This window comes from Pelodiscus sinensis, chromosome Z (genome assembly GCF_052426305.1).
Source record: "Pelodiscus sinensis isolate ZL-2025 chromosome Z, ASM5242630v1, whole genome shotgun sequence".
NCBI lineage: Eukaryota > Metazoa > Chordata > Testudines > Trionychidae > Pelodiscus > Pelodiscus sinensis.
The window spans coordinates 31,584,730-31,612,101 of NC_143085.1; the positions used below are offsets into that span (position 1 = coordinate 31,584,730).

Sequence of the window (27,372 nt, forward strand, 5' to 3'; positions counted from 1 at the left end):
GCTTACAATACTCCTGTTAATGCATCCCAGAATTGTGTTTGCTTTTTTTGCAACAGTGTCACACTGTTGACGCGAGTTTCACTTTTCAGCAGTACTCGTTCCTAGACCATCACTTCCCATTCTGTATGTGAGAAATGGATTGTTCCTTTCTAAGTGAAGCACTTGCATTTGTCCTTATTAAACTTCATCCTGTTTCTCAGACCATTTGTCTAGTTTGTCCAGATCGTTTTGACCCTATTCTCCTAAGCACTTACAACCCCTCCCAGCTTGGTATCATTTGCAGACTTAATAAGTGAACTCTCTGCCATTATCTAAATTAGTGTTTCCCAAACTATGGGCTGCGGCCTGGTATAGGGCCTCAGGAAAAAAATACCGGGCCACAGCATGGTTGCCGGGGTGTTCCGGATTTCCGAAGTGCCTTTGTGGCACCGGGTCTGCCAGGCCCTTGGCAGGCCTGGGCATAACCTGCAGCCCAATGTTCTGGCTTCTGTCAGAGGCATAGCTAGGGGAAGTCGGGAGGTGGAGGGGCGTGAAGGGAGAGGAGGAGGAGGGGAGAGCTGGCCACTGGAAGCAGCTCTGGAGAGGGGAATCAGAGCGGCCTTTGGAGATTTGGGGCAGAAGGGCAGCCTGAGGAAGCAGAGCTGGCTGGGGGACGGGGCTGGCCGGGAGATCAGGAGGAGGAGTAGGGGAGAAGCAGCTGCTGGAAACAGGGCTTGCCTGGGGCATTGGGGCTGGCTGGCAAAGATTGGGGGGGGCCGGTGGAAGCAGGGCTGCCGGGGGGCATGAGGTCGGGGGTAGGGAGGTGGCCGGGAAAGATTGGGGGAGGGGGGAAGAAGTGGTCACCAGAAGAAGGGCTGGACACGGGCAGCGGGGCTGGCCAAGGGAGATTGGGAGGAGAAGCAAGGGAGAACTGGCTGTCTGGGAGGGGGTAGTGGGAAGTGGGGCTGGCCGGGGGGGGAGGAGGGGGAGGGGGGGAGGGGAACTGATCTAGCCATATGTAGATCTCGCCCCCCCCCCCCAAAGCACGAGTGAGTCTGGCCTGGGGAGTCTCTTGTACCCTCCCACCCCCTCGGGTAGTTGTGAACTGGCTGGCTGGTAGACACACTCATGCAGCCTGAGCACATTTAGCAGCCAGGCAGTTTGAAACTACAAACTGATACATCTAGTAATAATAAAACATACCTAGTGAGAAAATACCAGACATGTTATATGCCTGGTACTTTCTCAGTTTGTTTTTTATGTGTTTATATTTTTGGGCTGCAAAAAACAGTACTGTGGGGAGGGGGGGGAAAGGGTTCCAACTAAAGTAAAAAGTTTGGGAAATTGGTCTAACCAGCTTTCTGTCTGTCTTACAGTCCATTTATCCAATCCATATTCTTTAACTTGATGGCAAGAATATTGTGAGTGACCATATCAAAAGCTTTGCTAAAGCTGGCACTGGGGGCTTTGGGAGGACCAGAAACAACTTATTTGAATATTCATAATTTGTTTAATGAATATGCAAATTAATGTTAGTGGTCCTCGAAAAGTTCGTGAATTGATTTACTGGTCCCCTTGTCAAAAAATTTGGGAACCCCTGATCTAAACCATTGATGAAGATATTGAACAGAACTGGTCCCAACACTGATCCCTGCTGTGAAGGAAGAAATAAAATTGTCATAGTTCAGGGGCACTGCACCCGTATTTTTCTTCATGATCTCCTAGGTCATCCATTCTACCAAGAGCCAGGAGTTTAGACCCCCACGTCTGTCTCCCTCCTGACTTTTTTTTTTCCCCCCCGGTTGCAAAGTTCTTGTCTACAGTGTGATATTCCCAGAGAGTCAGATTGCTTAAATAGGCCAGCATCTGCACATCACTTCTTTCCAGAGGCTATGGGCAGCTATAATTCCTGTGACCCTGCTGGAGCTATCCCCCTGTAATCAGATAAACAGGATTTTACATCCCTAATAATTATCAGCAGTCACAAGTGACCACACAGCTCTTTTCAAAGGAGGTGTTTATTCCTGGGGTGAAAACATTAGAGAAAACATTAAGAACATAAGAAAGGCCATATTGGATCAGACCAAAGGTCCACCTAGCCCAGTATCCTGTTTTCCGACAGCGGCCAATGCTAGATACCTCAGAGAGAGTGAACAGAACAGGGAATCATTAAGCGATCCCTCTCCTGTCATCCATTTCAGCTTCTGATAAACAGGCTAGAGACACTATTCCTACCGATCGTGGCTAATAGCCATTGATAAACCTAATCTCCATGAATCTGTCTAGCTCTTTTTTGAACCCTGTTGAAGTCCTAGCCTGTACCACATCCTCTGGAAAGAAGTTCTACAGGCTGACTGTGCACTGCATGAAGAAAAACTTCTTTTTGTTTGTTTAAAGCCTGCTACCTATTAATTTCATTTGGTGACCCCTAGTTCTTGTATTGTTAGTTAGTTAATGCCTATTATGACTGTGGGAACAATTAAATAACTTTTCCTTATTCACTTTTTTCACACCAGACCTCCATCATATTCCCCCTTAGTCTCCTCTTTTCTAAGCTGAAAAGTCCAAGTTTTTTTAAATCTCTCTTCATATGGGACCCATTCCAAACCCTCTAACTATAAGATAAGAAAACCTAGAGATATGCTAAAAAGCATGTGAGATCACTCCAACTCCAACCTCAGACTCTAGTAGATGTTCTTGAAAAACCTGCAGTTGTTTGTCTCATTGTTATAAATTCATCATAGTCATATTTGAACCACAGTAATCATGAATATTGTGATGTTTTCTTTATATTGCTTGGGCTTTTGATCGTGGCATCATGTAATAGGTGAATCACAGACAAAACTCTACTTCTGTAGGGAAGCATATCTTGAAATGTATATTGTACAGCAAGAGATAGGCAATATGCATTTACTTCTCCCTAGATAGGAAATCTACCTTACGCACATTGTGTCAAATGTCCATTCTTGTTGGGCATATTATCAGGATATTCCTTTTGATCATCCAGGTCTTGCATCCCATTATCCCCAAAGCGGTTGCATACGATGGTGGCCTTAACTAACACACAAACTGTGAATTTAAAACAGCCGTGGCCAACCCATGGCTCATGAGCTGCATGTGGCTCCGCCCCCTTCCCTCCTGCCCCCAAAAGTGCGGCTTGCAACACTGCTCCTGTGCCCCTCCCCAAATGGCCCCGGGCCCCCTCGCTGGCTCTCCTGTGCTCACTGGGTTGGCGATTCAAAATGGTGCCTGAGACGGCAGCTGTCTACAGGAGCCTGGCATGGACAAAAAAGCCTAAGCTTGCTTGCTTCTTAAGGGACAGCCTTTTTGGGGGGGGGAGGGAGGCATGACAATTCTGGTGCGCCTCTTTGCATTTTTTTTCTGCTGCTGTTTCGTCTCTTTGTTAAATGGGTTGGTCACCCCTGATTTAATACATTGGACCTCATATATTTAAACTTGAATTCAGTAATGCCTTCCAAGGATGCTTCAGGAAATTGCCATCTCTGATGGGCTGATATGGCCTGGATGGTGGTGAAGGAGGAAAAAAAAGGTCAGAAATCACACTAGTATTGAGGGCTTGAGTGTCAGAATGAAAGTGTCAGCAGTAATTGAGATGAGGTAATGAGGTAGAAAGAATTAAGTTTAGGCCATCTTAAGTTTTGGATTGTGTTGTCCAGGATGACTTAAAATAGCATGAGACAGCAGAAGATGGGTTATTGGTGAGTTCCTACTAAAATCATGGCCACTTGAAACATGTCATGGACCATGAAATCTGGTCTTTAGAGTAAAAGCTCATACTCCTATACAGATTTCACGTATAATACTAGTGTTTCTCAAATTGTATGGTTTAGAACCAAAAGGAAATTTCATGGAGGTTGTAAGGTTATTTTCAGGGAGTTTTGGTATTGCCACACTTCTGTGCTGCTTTCAGATCTGTGTGGTCAGAGATCAGCTGCTAACTGAGGGCCCAGCTCTCTAGAAAGCAGGGTGGAAGTAAAGGGTGGCAACCGTACTATGCCATCCTTCCTTCTGCGCTGCTGTTGGTGGTGGCTCTCCCTTCACAACTGAGTTCCTGGTCAGCAGCCACCACCCCAGCTTTCCCAACTCTGAAGGCAGCTTTGCTGCCAGCAGCAGTGCAGAAGTAAGGATACCGCAAACCCTACCCTACCTTTCGAACCCTCCAACTCCTCCTTGGGTTAGGACTGCTACGATTACAGCACTGGGACACTTCATATTTAAATGTCTGAAATCATGATATTTACAATGACCATGAAACTTCCCAAAATGGACAGTGAAATTGGTAAGGCCCTATATATTTTATAAAAGAAATAGCTAGGTTCCAAATTAATAACCTCTTCAGTATTGCTAGTTGCTTTGTGCTTCCTGCGTTGGTTTTTTTTTTTTTGTAACTTTAGTTTCTAATAATTGTTTATTACAGGGTACAGTATACTTTTTAGAAGGAATTAATGAAACTCACCAAAAGTAAGTCATGTTTGCCTTTAATTAGATAACTGTCATATATGAGTGTGTCAACTTACTTTATGGAATTATGAGAACGTATGGATATAATCTTTCAGATCCCCTGAAAACCCAGTGTCTGTTTTGGTACTGAAAAGTTTAACAGAAGCCTTGCCAGAAAACAGGTATATTTTTTTTTTCTTTATTTAAAATTTGCTTTTCTTTATATAACTTTGATACCTTATCACACTTTATTTAATTTTGTTTCCTAGATTAAGTCGCTTACTTCATAAGCACAAGTTTACCGAAGCTGAGAATTTTGCTATTCAGCTTGGACTAGATGTTGAGGTAAATGAGTTAGTCCTGTCAATCAAGTAAGAAATTAATTTGAGACTGAGTTTATGAACCTGTTTTCTGTCTTTGTTAATTTCTTGAGTCATGAAACATTCAGATTGTGAATTAGCTTTTAAAATAAAATGATTTATGATAAGCAGTTGTGTGACAGTAACTTAATCGGAAATAACTCATTTCAGAGGGGTAGCAGTTTTAGTCTGTCAGCAAAAACAACTGTCTAAAGGCTAACAAATGTTGTTGGGGCGTTAGCTTTAGTGAACTAGAACTCACTTCCTCCGATGCAGAAGAGAAAAGAAAACAGGAAAGGATACAGAGATAGGAGTGTGATATCAGTGCTAATTAAATCAGAGTGGATGTGGCTCATCTCCAATAGTGATGAGAAGGTGAAAGTACCTCAATGAGAAATAATCTGTCTGTAATGTGATAACCACTCCGTGTTTCTATTTAAAGCTTTTCTTCAGGGTATCAAATTTGGATATGAATTCCAGCTCAGCTGGTTTCTCAATGCAGTCTGGTTTTGAAGTTTTTTATTTTTGCCTGAAAATGGCAACTTGCAAGAAAGAAACTGTGTGTCCGTAGAAGTTAAAGTTCTCTCCTGCTGTTTTTTTGTATGTTGCCATTCTTAAAGAACTAGCCAATTAGCCCGTCATAAGACGGGATTTTCAGGTCTCTCCTCCACGTCAGACTTCTCTCCTGAGCCTCCGGTGTCTCTCTCTCTCTCTCTCTCTCTCTCTCTTTCTCTCTCTCTCTCCTACTGCCTACCCTCCCCCTCTCTCAGCTCTCCTCTGCCTCTTGCCTCTCTCTCCATCTCTTTCTTTCACTTCTCCTCCCCCTCCTGCCTCTCTCTCGGGGGACTGCGGAGCCCAAATGGTCGCTTGCGCCACTTGCTCCCATGTGGTGGCCTGGGTGAGCAGCGCAGAAGTCAGCCGAGTGCCACGGCGGCAAGTGGCCGTTTGGGCCCTGCACTCCCCATGCACCACAGGCTGCCCAGAGGGAACAGCCAGCATTTCGGTGTTACAGACTCTCAGACACTGGGCTACTATATATATGACTAGCCAATTAGCCCGTCATAAGATGGGATTTTCAGGTCTCTCCTCCACGTCGGTCTTCTCTCCTGAGCCTCCGGTCTCTCTCTCTCTCTCTCTTTCTCTCCTACTGCCTACCCCCCTCTCAGCTCTCCTCTGCCTCCTGCCTCTCTCTCCATCTCTTCCTTTCACTTCTCCTCCCCCTCCTGCCTCTCACTCTCCCTTTCTCTCTTCCTCCTCCTGCTCCTCCTCCTCCTCCTCCTCCTCCTGCTGCCTCTCTCTTCCCTCTGTCTTTCCCCACTCCCGCCTTCCGCTTCCTTCCCACCGCAGGGGAGCCCAAATGGCCCCTTGCGCTGCTGGCTCCCCTGGCGGCCCAGCTGAGGGGCACTCCACTCAGCTGAGTACCACAGTGGGAGGGGAAGGGGGGCAGTGATGTACACTGCCCCACCTCCTGGCTGTGTACGTCACTGCTCTGCCCCCTTCCCCACCCTCCGTGGTTGCTCGGCTGAGTGTTGCAAGCTCAGCTGGGCTGCCATGGGGGAGGAGGGGCGGGGTGGTGACGTACATGACCGGGGGGCGGGGCTGTTTACGTCACTGCCCCTCCCTCCCCTCTCCCATGGCGGCCCAGCTGAGGGGCGCACCACTCAGCGCCACGGCGGGAGGAAGAAGGGGGGGGCGGTGACGTACACAGCCCCGCCTCCCCTTCCTGTCCCACTGGGCCCACCTGAGTGGCTCTCAGCTGGGCCCCGGTGGGGGAACAAGTGGCCCTTTGGGGTCTGGCTGCGGCCAGTGGCTGCACACACCCTCCCCCCGAACCGCACCCAGCTCTGCTTCCCACCCCCTCTTCCTGCCAGCCAGCCCCAAAGTCCCCCCTCTCCCTGTGTGGCCCCCAGGCTTCCCTTCCCCTTCCTCCGTGGCGCGCTGCGCCACTCCCAGCTGAGCGGCGCCCCCGCCGGGCCATGGCAGGGGAGCAAGCGGTGGCAAGCAGCCCCAAAAGGCCGCTTGCTACCGCTTGCTCTCCCGCTGGGGCCCTGCTGAGCACTGCTCACCTGGACCCGGGGCAGCAAGCGGCCGTTTGGGGTGAAGAGCACAGATCCTAAAGGGCTGCGCACCGCCGCTTGCTCCACCGCTTGCTCCACCACCGGGGCCTGGCTGGAGCGCCACTTAGCTGGGAGCGGCACAGCGCCAAGCAGGGAAAGGAAGGGGGCGGGGCTGGCTGGAAGGGGGTGGAAAGCAGAGCTGGGGGGTATTGGGGACTGTGGGGCTGGAGGGCAGGATGGGGGGGGTGGAAGAAGCAGGGAGGGGAGCAGCGCTGGCGGGGGCGGGGTGCCCGTGGGGCTGGCTAAACGGCCATGGAGGGAGGGGAAGGGGGGCGGGGCGCTGACGTACCATGGCCAGAGGCATGGCTGTGTACGTCAGCGTTACAGACACTGGGCTACTATTTATATGATGATGATTTGTGACCAGTTATTCTTTTATGTAGAGACAGTCTGGTTTGTCTGATGTACATAGCAGGGGGGCATTGTTGGCACATGGTGGAATATATTACATTTGTAGATGTGCATGTGAATGAGCCTCTTCAGCATCTGAGGAAGTGAGTTGTATCTCACTGAAGCTTATGCCCTAATACCCTAATAAATGTTTGTCTTTAAAGTGTCACTGGACTCCTTTTTTTTGTTGAAGTTACCAACACATCTTTGAACCATTCTGCCTAAATTATATTTTCTGATGAAGGTTATTCATAGATGCATCAGGGATCTAGCACTGCTTGAAGAGCAGCTCTTAATGTATATTGATTAATAATATGACCGAGTCATTGTCTTATTAAAACTTTCTTGGGAGTATTGAATTTGATCTTGCAGGATGCTGTGCTCTCTCAATTCCCATCTCATTACTTCCCAGGAGCAGCTCTCTTGGCCTTATTCTGAATTTGAACTATTTCGTTTATAGATGGACCCTTCTTCTTTGACATTTGCATAACAAATTTATTAAGGATGATGCCACACTGGCTTTCTCTTTAGCAATTTATAGGAGTTTTGCCATTTGACTTGAATGGGAGCAGGACTGGCACCCATCTTAGATATGGAATTCTAATTATGTCCACAAGAAAATGAGATTAATTTCAGAAAATACAATCAATCTTAGTCTTGATCAGACTTTAGTATCAAATAATTTTGAACGTAAAGTGGGTAAATGGGTGATGGAGAGATGGGATTAGAAGAGGAATGGAGAACCTTTTTGAGATCAGGAGCAGAAAAACCAGTTGGGAGGGAGTGCACACAAGTGAGAAGCCCCTTATTGAGAAGTTGAGACACTGCTCACATTCCCCTTGCACACCAGAACCTCGGGTGATTTTGTATGCTCCATTCCTGTGGGTGGGTGACAGAGGAGCTAGAGTGTCAGCACGGGCTCCCCACTGCTGAGCCTCAGGGGCCGGATCCAGGCTAGACGGAGGCCAAATGCAGCCTCCAAGCCTGAGGTTCCCCACCCCTGACTTAAAAGAATGTTTTGATTAGTTAACTTTGTGGTTGTTAATAATTATGAGTTGAGGAGTTTGTAAAACTTAACTCTATAAAAAAATCATATTGAAAGTCTAGAGGACTTCATCATCAACCCTGCACTCATATGCAAATATGTACAATTTAGCCAAACAAAACATATCATGATAGTTTGATACTTCTGTAATGAGGACATGCACCTTATTTGTACCTAGTGTCCTCCAGAGTAATATTGTAATCTCACCATTTGATGACCTTTCAAGTGAAGAGAGAAATTTTAAATGACTGCTTTTGTCTTTTTTTTTAAGCTTGTTTACAAGATAAAAGCAAGTGCTATACTAGAAAAACTGGCTTCAGCTTCCATCGGGAGTTATGATCAAATGGCCTGGTTAGACCTCGTGGCTGAAGCTAAAGAAAATTTACATAAAATACAGGTAAATGCTTGATGTTTTGCCTTACTCTTTTTTTGTACACATTGAACCAAGGTGAAAGGGTGTGTAGAGTTAATAATTGTAAACTGTTTCTTCAATCAAACAGGATACCCATTTTATTGTGGATTACTGCGTAAATGCTTCATGGCCATCATATGAAACAACTCAGGAAATGTTAAGCTACGCTAAAATCAGAGTAAGTTTTATATGAAATGGCTCATATTAATGCATTTCTGCTTCATTTGCCAACTTGAATGATTATCACTCTATATAACGGATGTTGCAGCTCAACAAAAAATGATACTCTTTTGGAGGACTGACAAAAAATTGCACCAACTACAGGGTAAGCAGAAGGGGAGATGCTGTGGAGTGCACTTTGTTGCCTCTGCTCTGTGCTAGGGTAAAGCATATTTCTAGTTATCGCTACTGTCATTGATAAGCATGGTAAACACATTACCTAACTCAAAAATCATTTCTGCTTGTAGACATGGTATGTTGGCTAGTTCCATAGCTGACTTTCCCTGTGCTCGAGTGTTTTGAAGGGATCTCCTTCCCCTATGCAAAGAGAAGGAAAGGGTTTCCTTTGCACATAGGAAACAAGAATTTAATCTTGAGCGCCAAGCTTTACAAAGTCCTTTACATAGACTGAATACTAAACATTTATTTGAATTTTTCATTCTCTTCACATTATAGACTTTCCTGCCTTATTTAAAAGAATCAGGTAGATTCATTTTGGCCCTAATCCTGCAAACACTGCATATATGTAGAAATCTCATGGAAAGATTGAGAACTTGCTGTATGAAGTCCTTGATTTATTAATATACTATTTTTTGTTAATGTTTACATTCAACTTGTATAGTGTTGTGCTGATCAGTTCTGCCTCAACAGTATTGCCAACTATTGTGTATTCAAATGCATTCATTTCAGATCTTGAAGAGAGATGACAAAATGATTGCTTCCTTAGCTGATGGGCTTCAAGGGTCCATAACAGAAGTAAGATATGAAAAATTACCTTTATTTTATAAATGTGTTAACTTTCTTTTAATCAATTAGGTTGGGAACCACTGGCCTATTTGATACCAGGGTCTGGCAAACCCATTCACAAACTTTTGGCAGATTGATAGCATTTTCATATTTGCATATTCATTATGTAAATTGGAAACATACAAATATGAAAATAAAATGTACGCCCTCTACTATCTCCTGTGCCAGCTGCTGACCCCACAGCCTCCCCATTACTAGTCCCACCCCCCCAAAATTCCCCCAATGCCAGCATTCTGCCTCTTAGAGCCCCTCCCCCCCCCCACTTCCAAAGCTCCCAGCACTAGCTGTGTCCCTGGAGCCCCCAGTGCCTGCCCCGCCTTCCTCACCTAGCCCTGTGCTGCCCCTCAACCACCAGCTGAGTGCTGCTGCCCAGGCTACGGCTGCTCCAAGGCTGCTATGCTAGGCTTCGCATGGCCCTCTCACTGTTCAGCAAGGTACTCTTTTGTAGCTGAGAAGAGACCCTGCCCCTGTCCTGCCAAATCTGGTGACAGTCCACCCCCCAACACACGCACAGGATCGGCGGCGTCTTCAATACAAGCAACAGAGGCAAATGCATGTTTCTGGTGGATTGAGAGTTCCTCCCCAGGACATTAAAAGTTGGGGCCTAGAGGCACAGGGTCACTCTGCCTGTGAGTGGCACAGGGTCACTCTGCCTGTGAGTGTCCCAGGCTCATGACATCCACCTGACAGTCAGGCAGTACTAGCCCCCAATACTTGCTCGTTTGAGCTGGGGAGCCTGGCTCCATCCACACAATTCCAGACCAGCGCTGCTGGCTGCAGTGCCCCGAGATGTTGGGAAGTGGCCAGACATGTGGTGCAGGCCAGAGCCAGCAAGGGAAACCCTGCAGGGGAAACTGGGCCCTGCCAAAGGAGGGGTGGAAATTGTGGACACCCAGCGCAGCTCTCTGGAACTTCTAACCTGATCCTCTGTGATACTGAGGAAGGCTGGGACGTGCATGGCTATGAAGGTTCTGTGCGCTGCTCTTGAACACGCCACCCACAACAGAAAGGACACAGGGCAGCCACCTGTCATAGAACTTCCCAGTGGGTGGGGCTCATTAGCAGCTGAGGGCATGGCCTGGCAGAGTGCCGGAGCCCTGCAGGCTGGGGTTCATAGCTTGTCCCTGGACTGAGGACCCATGGTTGGGAACAGCAGAGTTAGGCAATTTTTAAAATCAGATTATATTTATGACAGCTAAATGTTAATCATAAAACACTTTTAAAATATGAGAAGAGATCCATATATTGACTTGCTTTCAGAAATTTTTTTTTCCATCTGTGGTCCAGCAGGACCATGGATATTATCTATACCTATCTCATAGAACTAGAAGGGACCTTCAGAGATGGAGTCCAGTCCCCTGCCATCACCGCAGGACTGAGTACCATCCCTGACAGATTTGCCCCAGATCCCTAAATGGCCCCCCTCAAGGATTGAACTCACAACCCTGGAATTAACAGATCAATGCTCAAATTGAGCTACCCCTCCCTCCCTACTTAAATGCTTCCTGTTGTTATAGAAATGAATGGTTCTTGAGTACTCTGTTCTCTGGTTTCTAATCTGATGTTTCTCTTAAATTTTTAATATTAAGAAGCTTTTAAACAACTATAAAATGCTTTTGAATGTTCAGCCCTGTTGTGTGTCAAATGGTATTCTTATAGGGTACAGGAGGTGGACTGTAAGCCTTTTATAGTCATGAATTTTTGGAATAATAAATATTAAAGTAAATTTGTTCTCAACAAATTAGCTAGAAATTTTGGAAACCTTCTGTATCTGTTATGTTTATATTGTTTTATTTTCTTAACCATTTTAACATCACTCTGAGGCCTGGTCTTCACTAGGAGTTTAGATCAAATTTAGCCACATGAGGTCAATTTTTCTAAACATGTCCACTCTGCCATGCCTGTCATGTCGATTGTAAGGGCCAATGAAATCTGTTGCTTAATCTTGATTTCATGAAGAGTAACACTATTCCTGATCTTTCATGGTTGAATTTACAGTAGTGTGAACCCAGCGTAGAGGAAGTCAAGATCCTTGGCCTCTGGGTGGCTTCTCATAGTGCCTCACTCTGGCCAGAACTTGCACCTCTCCAGGTATGTCTAGACTACATGGCTCCGTCAATGGAGCCATGTAAAGTAGTTTACTCGACATAGTCAATGAAGCAGGGGTTTAAATAATCCACACTCCATTAAAATAAAAATGGCCGGCATGCTGTGCTGACAATCAGCTAATCTGGCACAGCGCGGCAGTCTAGATGCGGCGTGGACGACAAGGGAAGCCTTTGTTGACTGCTCCTGTAAACCTCGGCTTACAGGAGCGGTTGACAAAGACTTCCCTTGTCAACCGTGCCGCATCTAGACTGCCGCGCTGTGCCGGATTAGCTGATTGTCAGCACAGCATGCCGGCCATTTTTATTTTAATGGAGTGTGGATTATTTAAATTCCCGCTTTATTGACTATGTCGAGTAAACTACTTTACATGGCTCCGTTGACAGAGCCATGTAGTCTAGACACACCTTATAGGTCTCAAGTTGAACAGGAAAATCCTTGGGAAACTTTTAATTTCTTCTTTGAGTGATGTCCCTGTGAGTGCTCGACTGTAGGTGACAGGTCACCTGGAGCCGCAGATTGGAGCCTTGCAAAGCAGTTTCCCCTGTTGAGCCGTGCATGAGCAGGAGGCATCTCACAACGCTCCTGCTGAAGTGTGTTACTTGCACGACTCAACCTCCCCCCATCAGTTCCTCTTTAACTGCCCTCGTTAGCAGACGGAGCTTCAACATCCCTCTGACTGTTCCGTCACTTAATACATCACAGTTATCACTTAGATAATTAGCTTTAATACTTTTATAAATAGTTAGTTTTATAGTTCAGAAAGTTTCCCTCGTTAATTTACCAAAAAAAAAAAAATCCCCTCCAGCAGGGTTTTGAACGCAGCTTTGCTGCTCAGGGCAGTGTGAACCGGGCTTCTACCGGCTCTTCCCCCTTCTCAACCACAAAAAAAAAAAAAAAAAAAAAAGAAGACAGAAAGGAAATAATGAAGTATCACCTCAGAATACTTAAGATGGCGGGCTCCTTGGGTTTCAAAAATGTGAGGAGTGCTGGAATCCTATGCCAGTAATGGGTGGACATTCATTATGCATACAGTGCTTGGGGGAAGCCTACCCATCGCACAAATGCCACCATTATTCCCCTCTCATGGCGAGAGCCAGAAAAGATAGAGAGCTCTGTCTTAGGATGATATTATTTGACAAGGGTTTGCAGCCTGCTGAGGCTCAGAATGCCTCCAGACTGCAGAAGGACTCCCACAAAAGAAAGTCGCTTCCCCACTCCCCGGCAAAACTTCCCAAAAGAGCCTTACCATCACACTCTTTCCCTTTTCTCCTCCCCAAGAAACAGCAGTGGGGAGAGACAGGGCACCATAGGTGCCTCTGCAACCAAAGTGGTGGGGAGAGCCTCATCACTAACACCAGGACCTGTGTGCACGTCCTCGGTGCCTACAGAAGCCTGAGTGCTATGTTTCTGCGACCCTGCATGAAAAGCCAGCACCTCATAAAAAGCTGCGACACTGCAAGGAAAAGGAGTTCACTCCATTAAAGAGGAACTGGCTATAGTAATGCCATGTGCTCTTACACCCGTGCTGACAGCTGAGGCGGGTAGCAGCAGAGATGCCGCAATTAACTGCTGATAATCAGAACAAACATCAGCACTAGTGCCCTCTCCTACCCTTCCCCGCACGTCTGCCACCTGCAATGTCTTCAGCCTGTGGCTCTCTGCACATACCAAAAGCCCCAGTAATTTCTCACTGCAGTCCTTTACCAGATAACGACCATCTGATGCATTCTCTTCACGGCATACATCACTGAGTAGGTTGTGTTCGTACCACTACAGATTTGGACCACATCAGATCCCCTGGTACCCACACTAGTCTTACCCTCAACCTTATCCACCGCAGTGGGCATTTTGGGAACCATATAGACACCGGTCCTCAATTCATTCCAGCTAGAAGGGGCTTGCCTACAACCCGGACCCTCTCTCCTACGGAAGACTCGGGGGAGGAGAAACAAAAAAAAGCAGTTGTGTAGCACTTAAACTATCTTGTTAGTCTTTAATCAGGTGATGAGCTTTCGTCGGGTAGACCCACTTCTCAGAGGAGGATGAACAAATACCTGACAAGGACCCAGACTCTCTCTCTCTCTTGATGTGTTCCTAGTGGATAGTTCTCTACCACTTCCAGATGACGGGGTCATACAGTCTGGCAGGTGCCCAATTGATGACCTTAAACAATTTCAAGAGCTTTTTAAAAAGATGGCAGCAAGCCAACCCATCTCCAAGAAGTACAGGAAACACAGCACCGCCTGTAAATGAATCTGCATCCCACATTACAGGGAAAGATTGCCTTACCTATAAATGAGGCCACTATGGAAACATCAGATGAGCTATGGAAAACACCTGTATCCATTCAGTCTACCAGCAGAAGGGCGGACAGGAAATACTTTGTCCCTCTGAAAGATATGGAATTTCTGTTCATGCACCCTGAGGCGAACTCCTTGGTTATGGAATCAGATCAGGAGAGATCCAGATTACAGTACAGTAATTCCTCGCTTAACACGTTTTCGCGATAGCACGATTTTTTTAGGGAACATTTTTTGAATTACACGACCATCCCTGGAATAACACTATTTCCGCAGCTGGCCCATTGCTGGCGGCTGCATGGGACTTCCCCCACCTCCCTGCAACGCTGTTCCCCAGTGATACCCTCCCCTCTCCCCCTGCTGGACGCTGTGCGGTTACTGGCAGACCTATCACAGGGGCATACTCCCAGCCCAGTCCCTCTCCCCTTCACTTACGCAGAGCCAAACACCTCCCCTCCCTGCTGTAACCCAGTCCCTTTCTCCCCCAACCTTATGTCCCAACAGACAGCACCGCTTGAAACCCAACCCCCACCTTTTCCATTATTTTTAATGGGAAAATTGACCCTGCATAACATGATCATTTTCTGAAACATATCTGTAGTGTTAAATGAGGAATTACTGTATAGGTTGGGTAAGCAAGACAGGGACTATAAAAAGTTAGAGCTCTTTGTCAGGAGGATCTAGTCTTCTTCCACACTGTGTTTGAGAATAGCGAATTTCTCTGCTCTTTTGGCAAACCACGATTTTGATAATTATTCAAAATTGGGGGATCTCCTGGAGCACCTCACTGAGGCAATAGTCCATGAGGGTCACATGATCCCCTGCACCACCCTACAAACAGCACCGAATGTTTCTGATACTGCTTCTAGGGTGACAACTACAGCAGTGGTAATGCTCAGGGTGTCCTAGTTACAGGCCTCTGATGTTCCCCGGGAACTTCAGTCCAAAGTGGAGGACTTACCATTTGATACATTGAAATTGTTTGCAGCTAAAACAAATGAAGTTCTGCACAGCAGTAAGGAGTCCAGAACCACGCTCTGCACTCTGGGCATGTATGCCCTGCCCTACAGGCATAAACGGTACACCCCCTATAATCGTAACAGATACGGACAATATAATCAACCACCTCAGACCCTATGAAGACACCAGACAAAGACAATGGGTGCAGAGAAGACACTCCAACCAGGGCCGCCCTTGTACCAACCAACCCACAAAGCAGTGGATTTGAGGGTGTGGTCAAGGGTTTGCAAAACCTACTCCACGATCCAATGCCAAAGCTTCATGGCCATCTTTTTACCCACCATTTGTGTCCCTTCTTAACACAATGGAAGTCTATAGCATCAGACCATTGGTTGCTGGAAATAATTAGCGTAGGATACACAATCCCCTTTACCTCTACCCTACACCCTACCCCCCAACTCCATCCCTCTTCAGGGACCCTTCTCACAAGACTCTACTAAAACAAGAATTGATCACCTCCTGATGATTGGGGCTATAGAGAGAGTACCCAAGGAATTCCATGGAAAGGGGTTTTACTCAAATTACTTCTTGACAGAGGGAAAAAAGGGGGGGTTGGAGGCAGATCCTCAACCTCTGCAAACTGAACACATTTCTAAAGAAACACCAATTCAAGATGGTCACGCTGACCACAATTATTCCAGTATTAGATCCGGGGGACTGCTTTGCAGCCCCTAACCTTCAAGATGCTTACTTTTCATATTGCCATTCATCCAGCACACAGGCATTACCTACGTTTTGCTCTTGAACCAGGACATTATCAATACAAAGACCTACCTTTTGGCTTCTTGTCGGCTGTCCTGAGTATTTTCAAAGATACTAGCAGTTGTTGCTCCATACCTCGACAACTGCCTGATCAAAGGAGTGTCATGTGAGGAAACCACCTCCATGATAAACACAACCAGAGCCCTGCTCAGTCGTCTAGGCCTTCTACTCAATGAACAGAAATCAACGTTGCACTCAGTCCAAAACATAGGGTACGTCTAGACTACATGCCTCTGTCGCCAGAGGCATGTAGATTAGGCTACTCAACATAGGAAAATGAAACGGCTATTTAAATAATTGCTGCTTCATTTAAATTTAAATGGCTGCTGAGCTGTGCCGATCAGCTGTTTGATGTCGACCCCCGCGCATCCAGACTACTGTGCTGTGCAGACAAACAGGTAATTGGCACAGCGTGGCAGCCATTTACATTTAAATAAAGTGGCGATTATTTAAATTGCCGCTTCCTTTTCCTATGTCAGGTAGCCTAATCTACATGCCTCTGGCGACAGAGGCATGTAGTCTAGATGTACCCATAGAGTTAATCAGCGCTCACCTAGATTCAGTCTCAGCCTGCTTGCATCTCAAAGATGGTGGAAGTCAGCAGACAATCTCCTGGCAGGGGTTCCATTCCACCAAACGGAGCCCACAGTACAAATTATACAGATGCATCTCTCTTAGGACAATATGAACAACCTCCTGGTTCAAGGCAAATGGTCCCAGCACGAGAAATCATTACACATCATTATACTGGAGCTGAGAGCAGTAAGAAATGCATGTGCACATTTTGCCCCCATAATTGTCAGTCGTACAGTTCGAATCCTTACAGCTAACATCTCCACGAGGTTTTATATAAACAAACAAGCCGGTGCCCACTCCTGCTTCTTATGTGTGGAAGCCATCTGCTTATGGAATTGGTGCATCCAAAAACAGCTTAAACTCACAGCATCTTACCTACCTGGGGCCAGCAACACCATGGTGGACTCCTTGAGCCACAACTTCTCCATGGACCATGAATGGGAACTACATCCAGAGGTTGCCAACTCAATATTCTGCCAATGGGATGGCCATCAATAGACCTCTTTCGTTTCTCTCCAGAATACCAAATGCCCCCGATCTGCCCTCGAGTGAGGCTTGGCAAATACTCCCTAGGACAGGGGTGTCCAAACTTTTTTCAAAGAGGGCCAGATTTGATGAAGTGAACATGCGTGAGGGCCGACCATTTTGCCTGACATTCTTTGAACCATTAAAATTAAATGCAAATTAACTATTTTATGCAAAGTTTATTGCAAACAGCATACTTTTCATTTGTCACATGGATGACAAATCTACACAGGTGTTAAATCACTCTGCCTTTCATATCTGAAGGCCAGATGAAAAAAAAATCCAGGAAGCTGAAATATGTCAGGAACATTGTAAAGTACATTACATATTATTGGTAATAAAGGTTGTCTGTCAACTTTTAAGTTAAAAAAATATGAACAGGAACATAACACCAAGTATACATGTTGTGTCCAAATATATTTATAACTGATTTAGACCAACCAACATTAACTGAGATTTTACAATGTATTCATCTCAATACATATTGATTTGTTGGGGGCCATAAATGATAGATATTGCCAAATTACCTGTGGGGCCGTATTAAACCGGAACACGGGCCGCAATTGGCCCGCGGGCCGGACTTTGGACATGCCTGCCCTAGGAGATGCTTTTCTGATTCAATGGACAGCCCATCTGCATTATGCTTCTCCCCCATGCCACTTATTCCCAGAGTCCTACACAAGAGGCACACAGATGGTCCTTGTCTTATCCTCATAGCTCCAGCGTGGTCATGCCAGACCTAGTATCCACAAACTAGCGATTCAATCTCCCTACCCGTTGCCACATCGGTGCAACCTTCTCTCCCAGACTCACGGGAAGAGGTTGCTCCCACAACCACAAAGTCTATATCTCCAGGTATGACTTCTCTCTGGTTCACGGAATTGGAAGACCGATGTTCTCAGCAGAAAAAGGATGTTCTCCTTCATAGTAGGAGACCATCTATAGGAAGGACTTACCAGGGAAAATGGGTCTGCTTCTCTCTCTGGTGTCACAAGGCTGAGAGAGACCCATAGATGTCCCCACTAAAAATCATCCTGGATTACATCCTAAATGTTAATGTTGGGGCTTTCATTCTCATCCCTAAGGGTTCACCTTTCCGCAATACACACCGCACCATAATAACTCGAACTCAGGAACCAATCCTTGCAACAAACCTCGGTGCCAACTCTCCCCACATATATACACCAGCAACACCATCACAGCACCTAACCAGATCAGCCATACTGTCACTGGTACATTCTCCTGCACATCCACCAACGTAATATATGCCATCATGTGCCAACAATGCCCCACTGCTATATACATCGGCCAAACAGGACAGTCCCTACGTAAAAGAATCAATGGACACAAATCTGATATTAGGAATGGCAACATACAAAAACCTGTAGGGGAACACTTCAATCTTCCTGGACACACAATTGCAGATCTAAAAGTAGCCATCCTGCAGCAAAAAAACTTCAGGACCAGACTTCAAAGAGAAACTGCTGAGCTACAGTTCATCTTTAAGTTTGACACAATCAACTCTGGATTAAACAAAGACTGTGAATGGCTTGCTAACTACAAAAGCAGCTTCTATTCTCTTGGAATTCACACCTCCAGATCAGCTGCTAGAAGTGGGCCTCATCCTCCTTGATTGGATCCACCTGGTCATCTCCAGCCTGATCCTGGCCTGCATATTTATTCCTGCCTCTGGAAATTTCCACTACATGCATCTGACGAAGTGGGTCTTTGCCCACGAAAGCTTATGCTCCTACACTTCAGTTAGTCTATAAGGTGCCACAGGACTCCTCGTCACTTTCCGCAATAACAGCTTTTCACACAGCTTTTCACACCCCGGTGGATGGTTGCTCTGTATTTGCACATCCTGTAACGAAAAGGTTCCTCAAGGGCCTCCACAACATATACCAGCCTCATGGGACCCCATCCTCCTTATTGGACTTGAACCTTGTTTTGGACTATTTGACTAGGCCTCCTTTTGAACTGTTGGACACTGTTGCACTCCCCTTCCTCTTTATGAAGGTCTGCTTTTTACTAGCCATCACATCAGTAAGGAGAGTTGGCAAACTGGGGGCCTTTATGGTGGAACCCCCATACAAGGTTTTTACAAAAGACACAGTCACACTGAGACCTCGTCCAGCATTTTTATGAAAAGTCTGTACAACATTCCACGTGAATGAACCTATTGTGTTAGCTACCTTTTTTCCAAAGCCCCACGCCTCACCACGAGACACTAGCGTACATACTCTTGATATGCAACGAGCATTGGTTTTCTTTCTGGAAAGAACACGAGCATTTTGTAAATCCCAAAGCCTTTTTATTTCCAGCACTCACGTTGAGATGAAATACTTGTACCTCTTATCTCAAAGTGGATATTGATGTGCATAGTTACATGTCTTACCCTAGCCAATAGACCACTACAACATCCACCACAAGCACATTCTACTTGGGCTACAGCAGCTTCCACAGCCTTTTTGAACAACTTCTGCTAATAGACATTTATCGAGCCACGACATGGTCATCAGACCACACTTTCACTAAACATTATGCCATGTTGTCATGACTTGCTTCTTATTCATTGGTGGCTACTGCAGTTTTGTCCACCACCACCAAACACTGACTCCAGTTCCCTCCATCCAGATCAAATACTGCTTTATAGTCACCTACAGAGGTGCACCCGCGGGGAGATCACTTGAAGAAGAAAAGGGAGTTACTCGCTTTGACAGTTCTTTCAGATGTGTCTCTCCTCACCCCCTTCCCCCCGTGTGTGCTCCACACCCTCCCTTCCCCTTCCTCCCCTCTGCTTGGAGTCTTATTTACTTGGGCATAGATGAGGAACTAATAGGGAGCGGTTGAGCCATGCAAGTAACACATTCGGGTGGGAGCACTGTGAGATGCCTCCTGCACATGCACAGCTCTGTGGGGGAAACTGCTTTTCAAGGCTCCGATCTGTGGCTATGGGCGACCTGTCACCTATAATGGAGCACCCATGGGGGGACACATCTCGAAGAACAGTTGTTACTGTATGAAGTGAGTAACTCCCTTTTCATTTCCTGTGCAGCCAGCATTGTGAGCATATCTCAGAGTGAGTGGCGCGTGTGGCCATCGCTTTGACCAATTCAAATACTGAAATTGTTTTTTAAAAACTTCTGCTCTCATGGGGTCCAGTTCCCAGGGACACAGAAAAGTGCCAACGTGCAGTGTCCAAGAGATCTTGAACCTCATTGAAGTGTGAGGAAAAGAATTCACTTTTTCTGAGTGCTAAACCCACAAACGTGTAACAGACATTGACGTGAAGATTGGAAGCTGCCTGGTGGCTAAAGGATATTTTTGGGACCCCAGCAATTCCACGTCAGAATCAAGGAGCTAAGGCAGTTCTACCACAATGCAAAGGATAGACAGTCTGGTGCAACGCCACATCGATGCTGCTTCTGAGAGCAGCTGGATGCAATTTGGGTGGGGTACCCAATCAGCTTCCCCAGCCTGACTGTGGAGTCTAGCCAAGACACTCCTAGCATCAGCATGGGGGGGGGAGACAACAGCGAGCCAGAACCAGGATCTTTTCATCTTGCTGGAGTCAGTCCTCTCTTCCCATGATGTCTCCCAGTCGAGCACCAACTGCGGGGAGGGGAATTCTGGTGAGTTCACAATGTAAGCAGATTTAGGCAATTAATTGGGTGTGATGAGCAGTGCACTCTGTGCCTATACAGCATGGGAGGTGGGGGAGCGAAGAACAGCTTGTAATTGAATTGGCAAATGGAGCGGTAATCTTCCCTGCACATCTCCATGGGAGCTTAAAGGCCAATACAAAAAATGCAGGGGCAACTTGTTCAGAGCAACATGGAAGACTCTCAAAACTGGCCATTCATAAAATTGTTGTCAAAGCCTCTCTGATTTGCGTTGCCCCATGCCGTGCTCTCCTTATCGCCCTGGTGTCTAGCTGCTCAAACTCTCTGTCTGTGTGCTCTGCTTCAGCCTCCCATCCTACCAGATAACTTCCCCCTTGCTTTCACAAAGACTATGGAGCATAAAACAGGCTGACATACCAAAGGAAATGTTGCATTTGCTGAGGTCCAACCGAGTCAGACTCCGAAACCTACCCTTTAAATAGCCAAAAGCACATTCAGCCACCATTCTGCACTTTCTCAACCTGTAGTTGAACTGCTTGCTGAGGTCTAGGCTGCCTGTGTATGGCTTCATGAGCCACAGGAGCAAGGGGTAGATTGGGTCACCAAGGATCATAATTATTCTGATTCTGATTTTGCTATTGCGGGAAAAAAGTTCCATTGGGCACCTTTCTGAGGAAGCAGAAGTTCCTAAAGATGCATGTGTCATGCACCTTTCCCGACCATCCCAAGTTGGTGTCAGTGAAATGGTCCTTATAATCCACCAGTGCCTGCAGCACCATGGAGAAGTACTCCTTGCAGTTTATGTACTCCTTGGTAAGGGAGCCGGTGGCCAAGATGGAGATGTGTGTTCCATCTGTCACTCCACCACAGTTAGGGAACCCCCATTATGGCAAAGACATCCACTATGGTATCCATGTTTCCTAGAGTCACAACTCTCCATAACAGAATGGTATTGATTGCATTGGCTACTTGTATGAAAATATCCCCTACTAGATTTCTCCACTCCAAATTAATTCCCCATTGAACAGTAGCTGACTGGCATTGTAAGCTTCCAGAGGGCTATTGCTACATCCTTCTCCAGGGTCAGAGTGGGTCTAATTGACGTATTTTTGGCACTGCAGGGCAGGGGAAAGCTATTCACAAAGTTCCAAGGAAGTGACCGCGGCATTTGGAAGTTTTGCAGCCACTATTGATTGTCCCATCTCTGCATCATAATGCGGTCCCACCAGTCTGTGCTTATCTCACAGTGCCAGAACTTGTTTTGCTGTGTCCACAGGATTGCCTGGTGCCTGTTCTTGCATCACTGACCCAGCCTGCATGAACAGTACACCATGCCAAGCCAAAATTTGTTGTCCTTCTCTTCCTGGTGGAACGACATGCATATGCTGTCAAAGTACTATGCCCTTAGGCACACCTCTGTACACTTCAGCATTAGAATGGTTTGCTGCAAACTGGGATCCATGCTTCAGCTGCTATGGCATCTGCACAGAAACCAGGGCACCAAGGTGCAAACAGACTGCTTCCCATTGATCTCATGCAAGGGAAAGAGAGAAACTAGAGTGTATTATGGGATGCTGATGATGTGAACCCAGAACCACCTGCTGCACAGCTGTGGTCCCAGTGGGCACTGGGAGCGTAGTCCAGAGTGCAAAGGTACCCATAGTGCATCACTTGGAGTTGATGGTAGGCTCACTAATGGGAAAGCACTACTTCAGACAATATTGGATTTTTTTCTCCATAGTGAAAACACAGACCATCAACTTTGACCATAATAGATTTGACTTTATCTTATAGTGTAGACATATCTTGACTAGAGTTTTCCCTTCAATTAAAATAACTTACTCTTTGTGCAGATACTGAGAGCTCAAGCAAGGCTAACTACCTTCTATGGCGCCTTTGGACCAGAGAAATTCAGGTTTCTATTTTTAAAAATATTTTTATATGTAGAGGCTTTCTGTTTGATGTCACTTTCACTTACATTTGTACTTCCCCTCTCCCCAGAGCATGTAATGGGAGTGGGGCAGAGCTCTACTTCTATCCCTAACATACTATCTGAACTAGCACAAAGGAGAGGGAAATAGTAGGTCCAAGTGAAGGCTACAGTAAATGATTTCCATCCTCAGGCAGGAGCAAAACTTGGGGGGAGCATGAAGGGTCACCTGCCCCTCCCACACTATGGAGGAGGAGCACTAGGCTGTGCAGAGGTGTGCAGAGCTGACCGAAATGGCAGTCTGGACCTCTACATAGAATGCTTCCGCCAACGTGCACAGGCAGAAATTGTGGAAAAACAGCATCGCTTGCCTGGTAACCTCAGTCGTGCAGAACGCAATGCCATCCACAGCCTCCGGAACAACTCTGACATTATAATCAAAGAGGCTGACAAAGGAGGTGCTGTTGTCATCATGAACAGGCCTGACTACCTAAAGGAGGCTGCCAGACAACTCTCCAATACCAAATTCTACAGGCCACTTTCCTCAGATCCCACTAAGGAATACACTAAGAAACTGCACCATCTGCTCAGGACACTCCCCAAACAAACACAGGAACAAATCGACACACCTTTAGAGCCCCGACCTGGGTTGTTCTATCTATTACCCAAGATCCACAAACCTGGAAATCCTGGACGCCCCATCATCTCGGGCATTGGCACTCTTACTGAAGGACTGTCTGGCTATGTGGACTCTCTGCTCAGACCCTACGCCACCAGCACTCCCAGTTACCTTCGTGACACTACGGATTTCCTGAGAAAACTACAATGCATAGGTGATCTTCCAGAAAACACCATCCTAGCCACCATGGATGTAGAGGCTCTCTACGCAAACATCCCACATGCAGATGGAGTACAAGCTGTCAGGAACAGTATTCCTGATGATGCCACAGCACAACTGGTGGCTGAACTCTGTGAATTTATCCTCACACACAACTATTTCAGATTTGGTGACAACATATACCTCCAGACCAGTGGCACTGCTATGGGCACCCGCATGGCCCCACAATACGCCAACATTTTTATGGCTGACCTGGAACAACGCTTCCTCAGCTCTCGTCCACTCACACCCCTTCTCTACCTACGCTACATCGATGACATCTTCATCATCTGGACCCATGGGAAGGAGACTCTGGAAGAATTTCACCATGATTTCAACAGCTTCCACCCCACCATCAACCTCAGCATGGACCAGTCTACACGGGAGGTCCATTTCCTGGACACCACGATACAAATAAGTGACGGTCATATCAATACCACCCTATACCGAAAACCTACCGACCGCTATACTTACCTGCATGCCTCCAGTTTCCATCCCGGACACACCACACGATCCATTGTTTACAGCCAAGCACTGAGGTAAAACCGCATATGCTCCAACCCCTCAGACAGAGACCTACACCTACAAGACCTTCAACAAGCATTCTGTAAACTGCAATACCCACACGAGGAAGTGAGGAGACAAATTGACAGAGCCAGACGTGTACCCAGAAGCCTCCTGCTACGGGACAAGCCCAAGAAAGAAACCAACAGAACACCACTGGCCATCACCTACAGTCCCCAGCTAAAACCTCTCCAACACATCATTAGTGATCTTCAGCCCATCCTGGACAATGATCCCTCGCTTTCACAGGCCTTGGGAGGTAGGCCGGTCCTTGCCCACAGACAACCCGCCAACCTGAAGCATATTCTCACCAGCAACTACACACCGCACCATAATAACTCGAACTCAGGAACCAATCCTTGCAACAAACCTCGGTGCCAACTCTGCCCACATATATACACCAGCAACACCATCACAGGACCTAACCAGATCAGCCATACTGTCACTGGTACATTCTCCTGCACATCCACCAACGTAATATATGCCATCATGTGCCAACAATGCCCCACTGCTATATACATCGGCCAAACAGGACAGTCCCTACGTAAAAGAATCAATGGACACAAATCTGATATTAGGAATGGCAACATACAAAAACCTGTAGGGGAACACTTCAATCTTCCTGGACACACAATTGCAGATCTAAAAGTAGCCATCCTGCAGCAAAAAAACTTCAGGACCAGACTTCAAAGAGAAACTGCTGAGCTACAGTTCATCTTTAAGTTTGACACAATCAACTCTGGATTAAACAAAGACTGTGAATGGCTCGCTAACTACAAAAGCAGCTTCTATTCTCTTGGAATTCACACCTCCAGATCAGCTGCTAGAAGTGGGCCTCATCCTCCTTGATTGGATCCACCTGGTCATCTCCAGCCTGATCCTGGCCTGCATATTTATTCCTGCCTCTGGAAATTTCCACTACATGCATCTGACGAAGTGGGTCTTTGCCCACGAAAGCTTATGCTCCTACACTTCAGTTAGTCTATAAGGTGCCACAGGACTCCTCGTCGCTTTTGCAGTATTCATTCATTGTACTCAGATATAACATCAAGTAGCTGCCCTCTGCCTGGTTGCAAAACAAATACTAAGGAGCCCAGAAGGGAACACGTAAAGTAAATCCTGGCCATTTGAACCAGAAGAGAAGTTAAATCAAGTCTCTACAGTAAAAATATGTAATCTAGATTTTTTTTCTGTTGCAAATGTATTTTAAGTATTATTTAGCAGAAAATTGGTATTTGTGGATAAGTCTCATAGGAGCGATATGATTTTTCAAAATCTGTATTCATTTACAAATTATCTGTTATATAAAAATCTTTTTTTTTTTTTTTTTTGAATGTGTATATGTGTTTTAAATACTGTACATGAGAGCCTAATCACTTTTCCACATTACTTTGCTAGTGGAATTGCTTGGACTGAATTCTTGAATAATGAAGATATTTTCGAGAGCATCCTTTTTCACTTACAAGAAGGCAATCTCCCTTGTGCACAATACCTCTGGCTTAGGCATCAGGTATGAGAGCTCAGTTTTTAATCTGTTCTGTAGAGGCCAGTATTAAACATCTCTTTAATAAGAGACTCCAATCTTTGATGAGGCTGATTACATTATCCTATTTCCTTTGTATTCTGAACTTGTTACTGGTTAGAAGAATAAACTTCTGTTGTAACATTACAGATCAGTTCATTTGAGGAGATGCTAAAGCCATAAAAGATGACATTTTTGGAACTGTGTGTGACTTGTCATCTTGTATTCACCTTTTCAAGAGCATGGACCTTGCTCACTAATAAAATTAAGGCTTGTCTAAGATTTGTTTGACTGTTCCCTTGAAAATGCTTTAAAAGCAGCTATGTGAGCTAAAATGTAACGCATCCAAAATATTGGCTCCAAGCTATTGAATTTCCTATTGTGTTGCTGGAGAGAGCTAGAGATTCATAACATTTTGGTTTTCTGAAGAGATGGCATTGTAGGCCCACTCCTGCTTTCTCCAAGGTCTGTGGAAGCAAGATTGTGTCCTCTGTGATGCGATAGATTCACTTCACTTAGTGTAGTCAAGTTAAAACATTTTCTTGATTTCATATCTGTAAATGTCCGAACTCTTCAGTAACATAAAATGCCAAGTTAGAAAGAGAGAGATTTTTATCTGATGATATATATCATCCATAATACAAATGATTGTTTTGTTTTTATATATTAGGCAGATTTTGAAAGCAGCTTTGACATGAAAATGCTGGAGGATCTACTTGACAGAATTTGTGCCACCATTCCTATAAAACAACTGTGTCTGTGGTTTAAAAATGTTGTGATTCCTTTTGTAAGGAAGGTTGTGCCAAAAGGACAGGTAAAAAACTATTCATGCAGGTGATTTCTGTATAAAATATTTTTTCAGATACACGGTTACAGGCAAGCCTCTTACAGAAATGGGGTTTTAATTATATTATTACTGTGACTTTTTTGCAATTTGTTTAAAAAATTAATTTTACTTCATATTGTAAATATTTTGCTTTACCACATAGAACATTTTAATTGTTTTTTTAATTTCAGAAAATATTAGCAAAATGGCTGGAACAAGGAGCTCGAAACCTCGAATTAACTGACAAGGTAAAGTACATTTACTCTGCAAAAGCCTTGTATTTGTACATATGTCATATTTCTTGATTTGTACTGATAGTCTCACTAATTTCTAATATTTTGGGTAGGCAAACTGGCCAGAAAATGGACTTCAAATGGCACAGATGTTTTTTACTAGTAAAAGTCCAGTTGAATCTTCCTGGCACTGGATTCTTTTGGTAAGGAGTATTTAATAACACTATGTTGCTGAGCTGAATATTTACATCAACAGGACAGATATTAATGTGTAGTTTTCTTTATAATATGATTACTAAGACCTAATAGTAGCAATACAATTTCTTTTTGGTGAGGGAAGACTCATTTTAGTGGAATGAGGAATTAAGTTCCTATCTTCCTTTGTCTTCTCTTTTTAGCCATGTTAATAAAATGTCCTTTTTGATAACCTTGGTGTATGTACAGTTCTGAAATTAGAATGTGACATGTCTCTCCTAGCAAAAAAGGGGGAAATTGCTTATAGCTTGTCAAAGTTCCTGACCACCTCAACAGTATTTACAACAAATCTGTGAAATGCTGAACTGGGTTTCAGTGATTATGCAAAACAAATCAATGAGGTTCAGGGACCAACTCAGGCACACAGATGTAAGTGGTGGATAGTAATAAAAAACCTTAAGAGAGAATTCCTTTTCTGTTTCTTCTTCTAGAGCCTTAATGGCAGTCAAGAGGGACAA

At 45.4% G+C, this 27,372-nt stretch overlaps 1 protein-coding gene across 7 annotated transcripts in view; it reads left to right on the forward strand.

The window, feature by feature from the left end:
- Positions 1 to 27,372, forward strand: part of KNTC1 (kinetochore associated 1) — a 146,529-nt gene that overhangs the window by 25,457 nt on the left and 93,700 nt on the right. For all 7 annotated transcript variants that reach the window (XM_075898678.2, XM_089775156.1, XM_075898679.2 and 4 more), the window contains 11 exons: positions 4,418 to 4,461; positions 4,557 to 4,622; positions 4,710 to 4,785; positions 8,623 to 8,748; positions 8,852 to 8,941; positions 9,673 to 9,738; positions 22,561 to 22,622; positions 25,477 to 25,588; positions 26,271 to 26,414; positions 26,618 to 26,674; positions 26,773 to 26,862. In XM_075898678.2, coding sequence (XP_075754793.2) covers positions 4,418 to 4,461; positions 4,557 to 4,622; positions 4,710 to 4,785; positions 8,623 to 8,748; positions 8,852 to 8,941; positions 9,673 to 9,738; positions 22,561 to 22,622; positions 25,477 to 25,588; positions 26,271 to 26,414; positions 26,618 to 26,674; positions 26,773 to 26,862 — 933 coding nt within the window. The remainder of the gene's footprint in view (positions 1 to 4,417; positions 4,462 to 4,556; positions 4,623 to 4,709; positions 4,786 to 8,622; positions 8,749 to 8,851; positions 8,942 to 9,672; positions 9,739 to 22,560; positions 22,623 to 25,476; positions 25,589 to 26,270; positions 26,415 to 26,617; positions 26,675 to 26,772; positions 26,863 to 27,372) is intronic.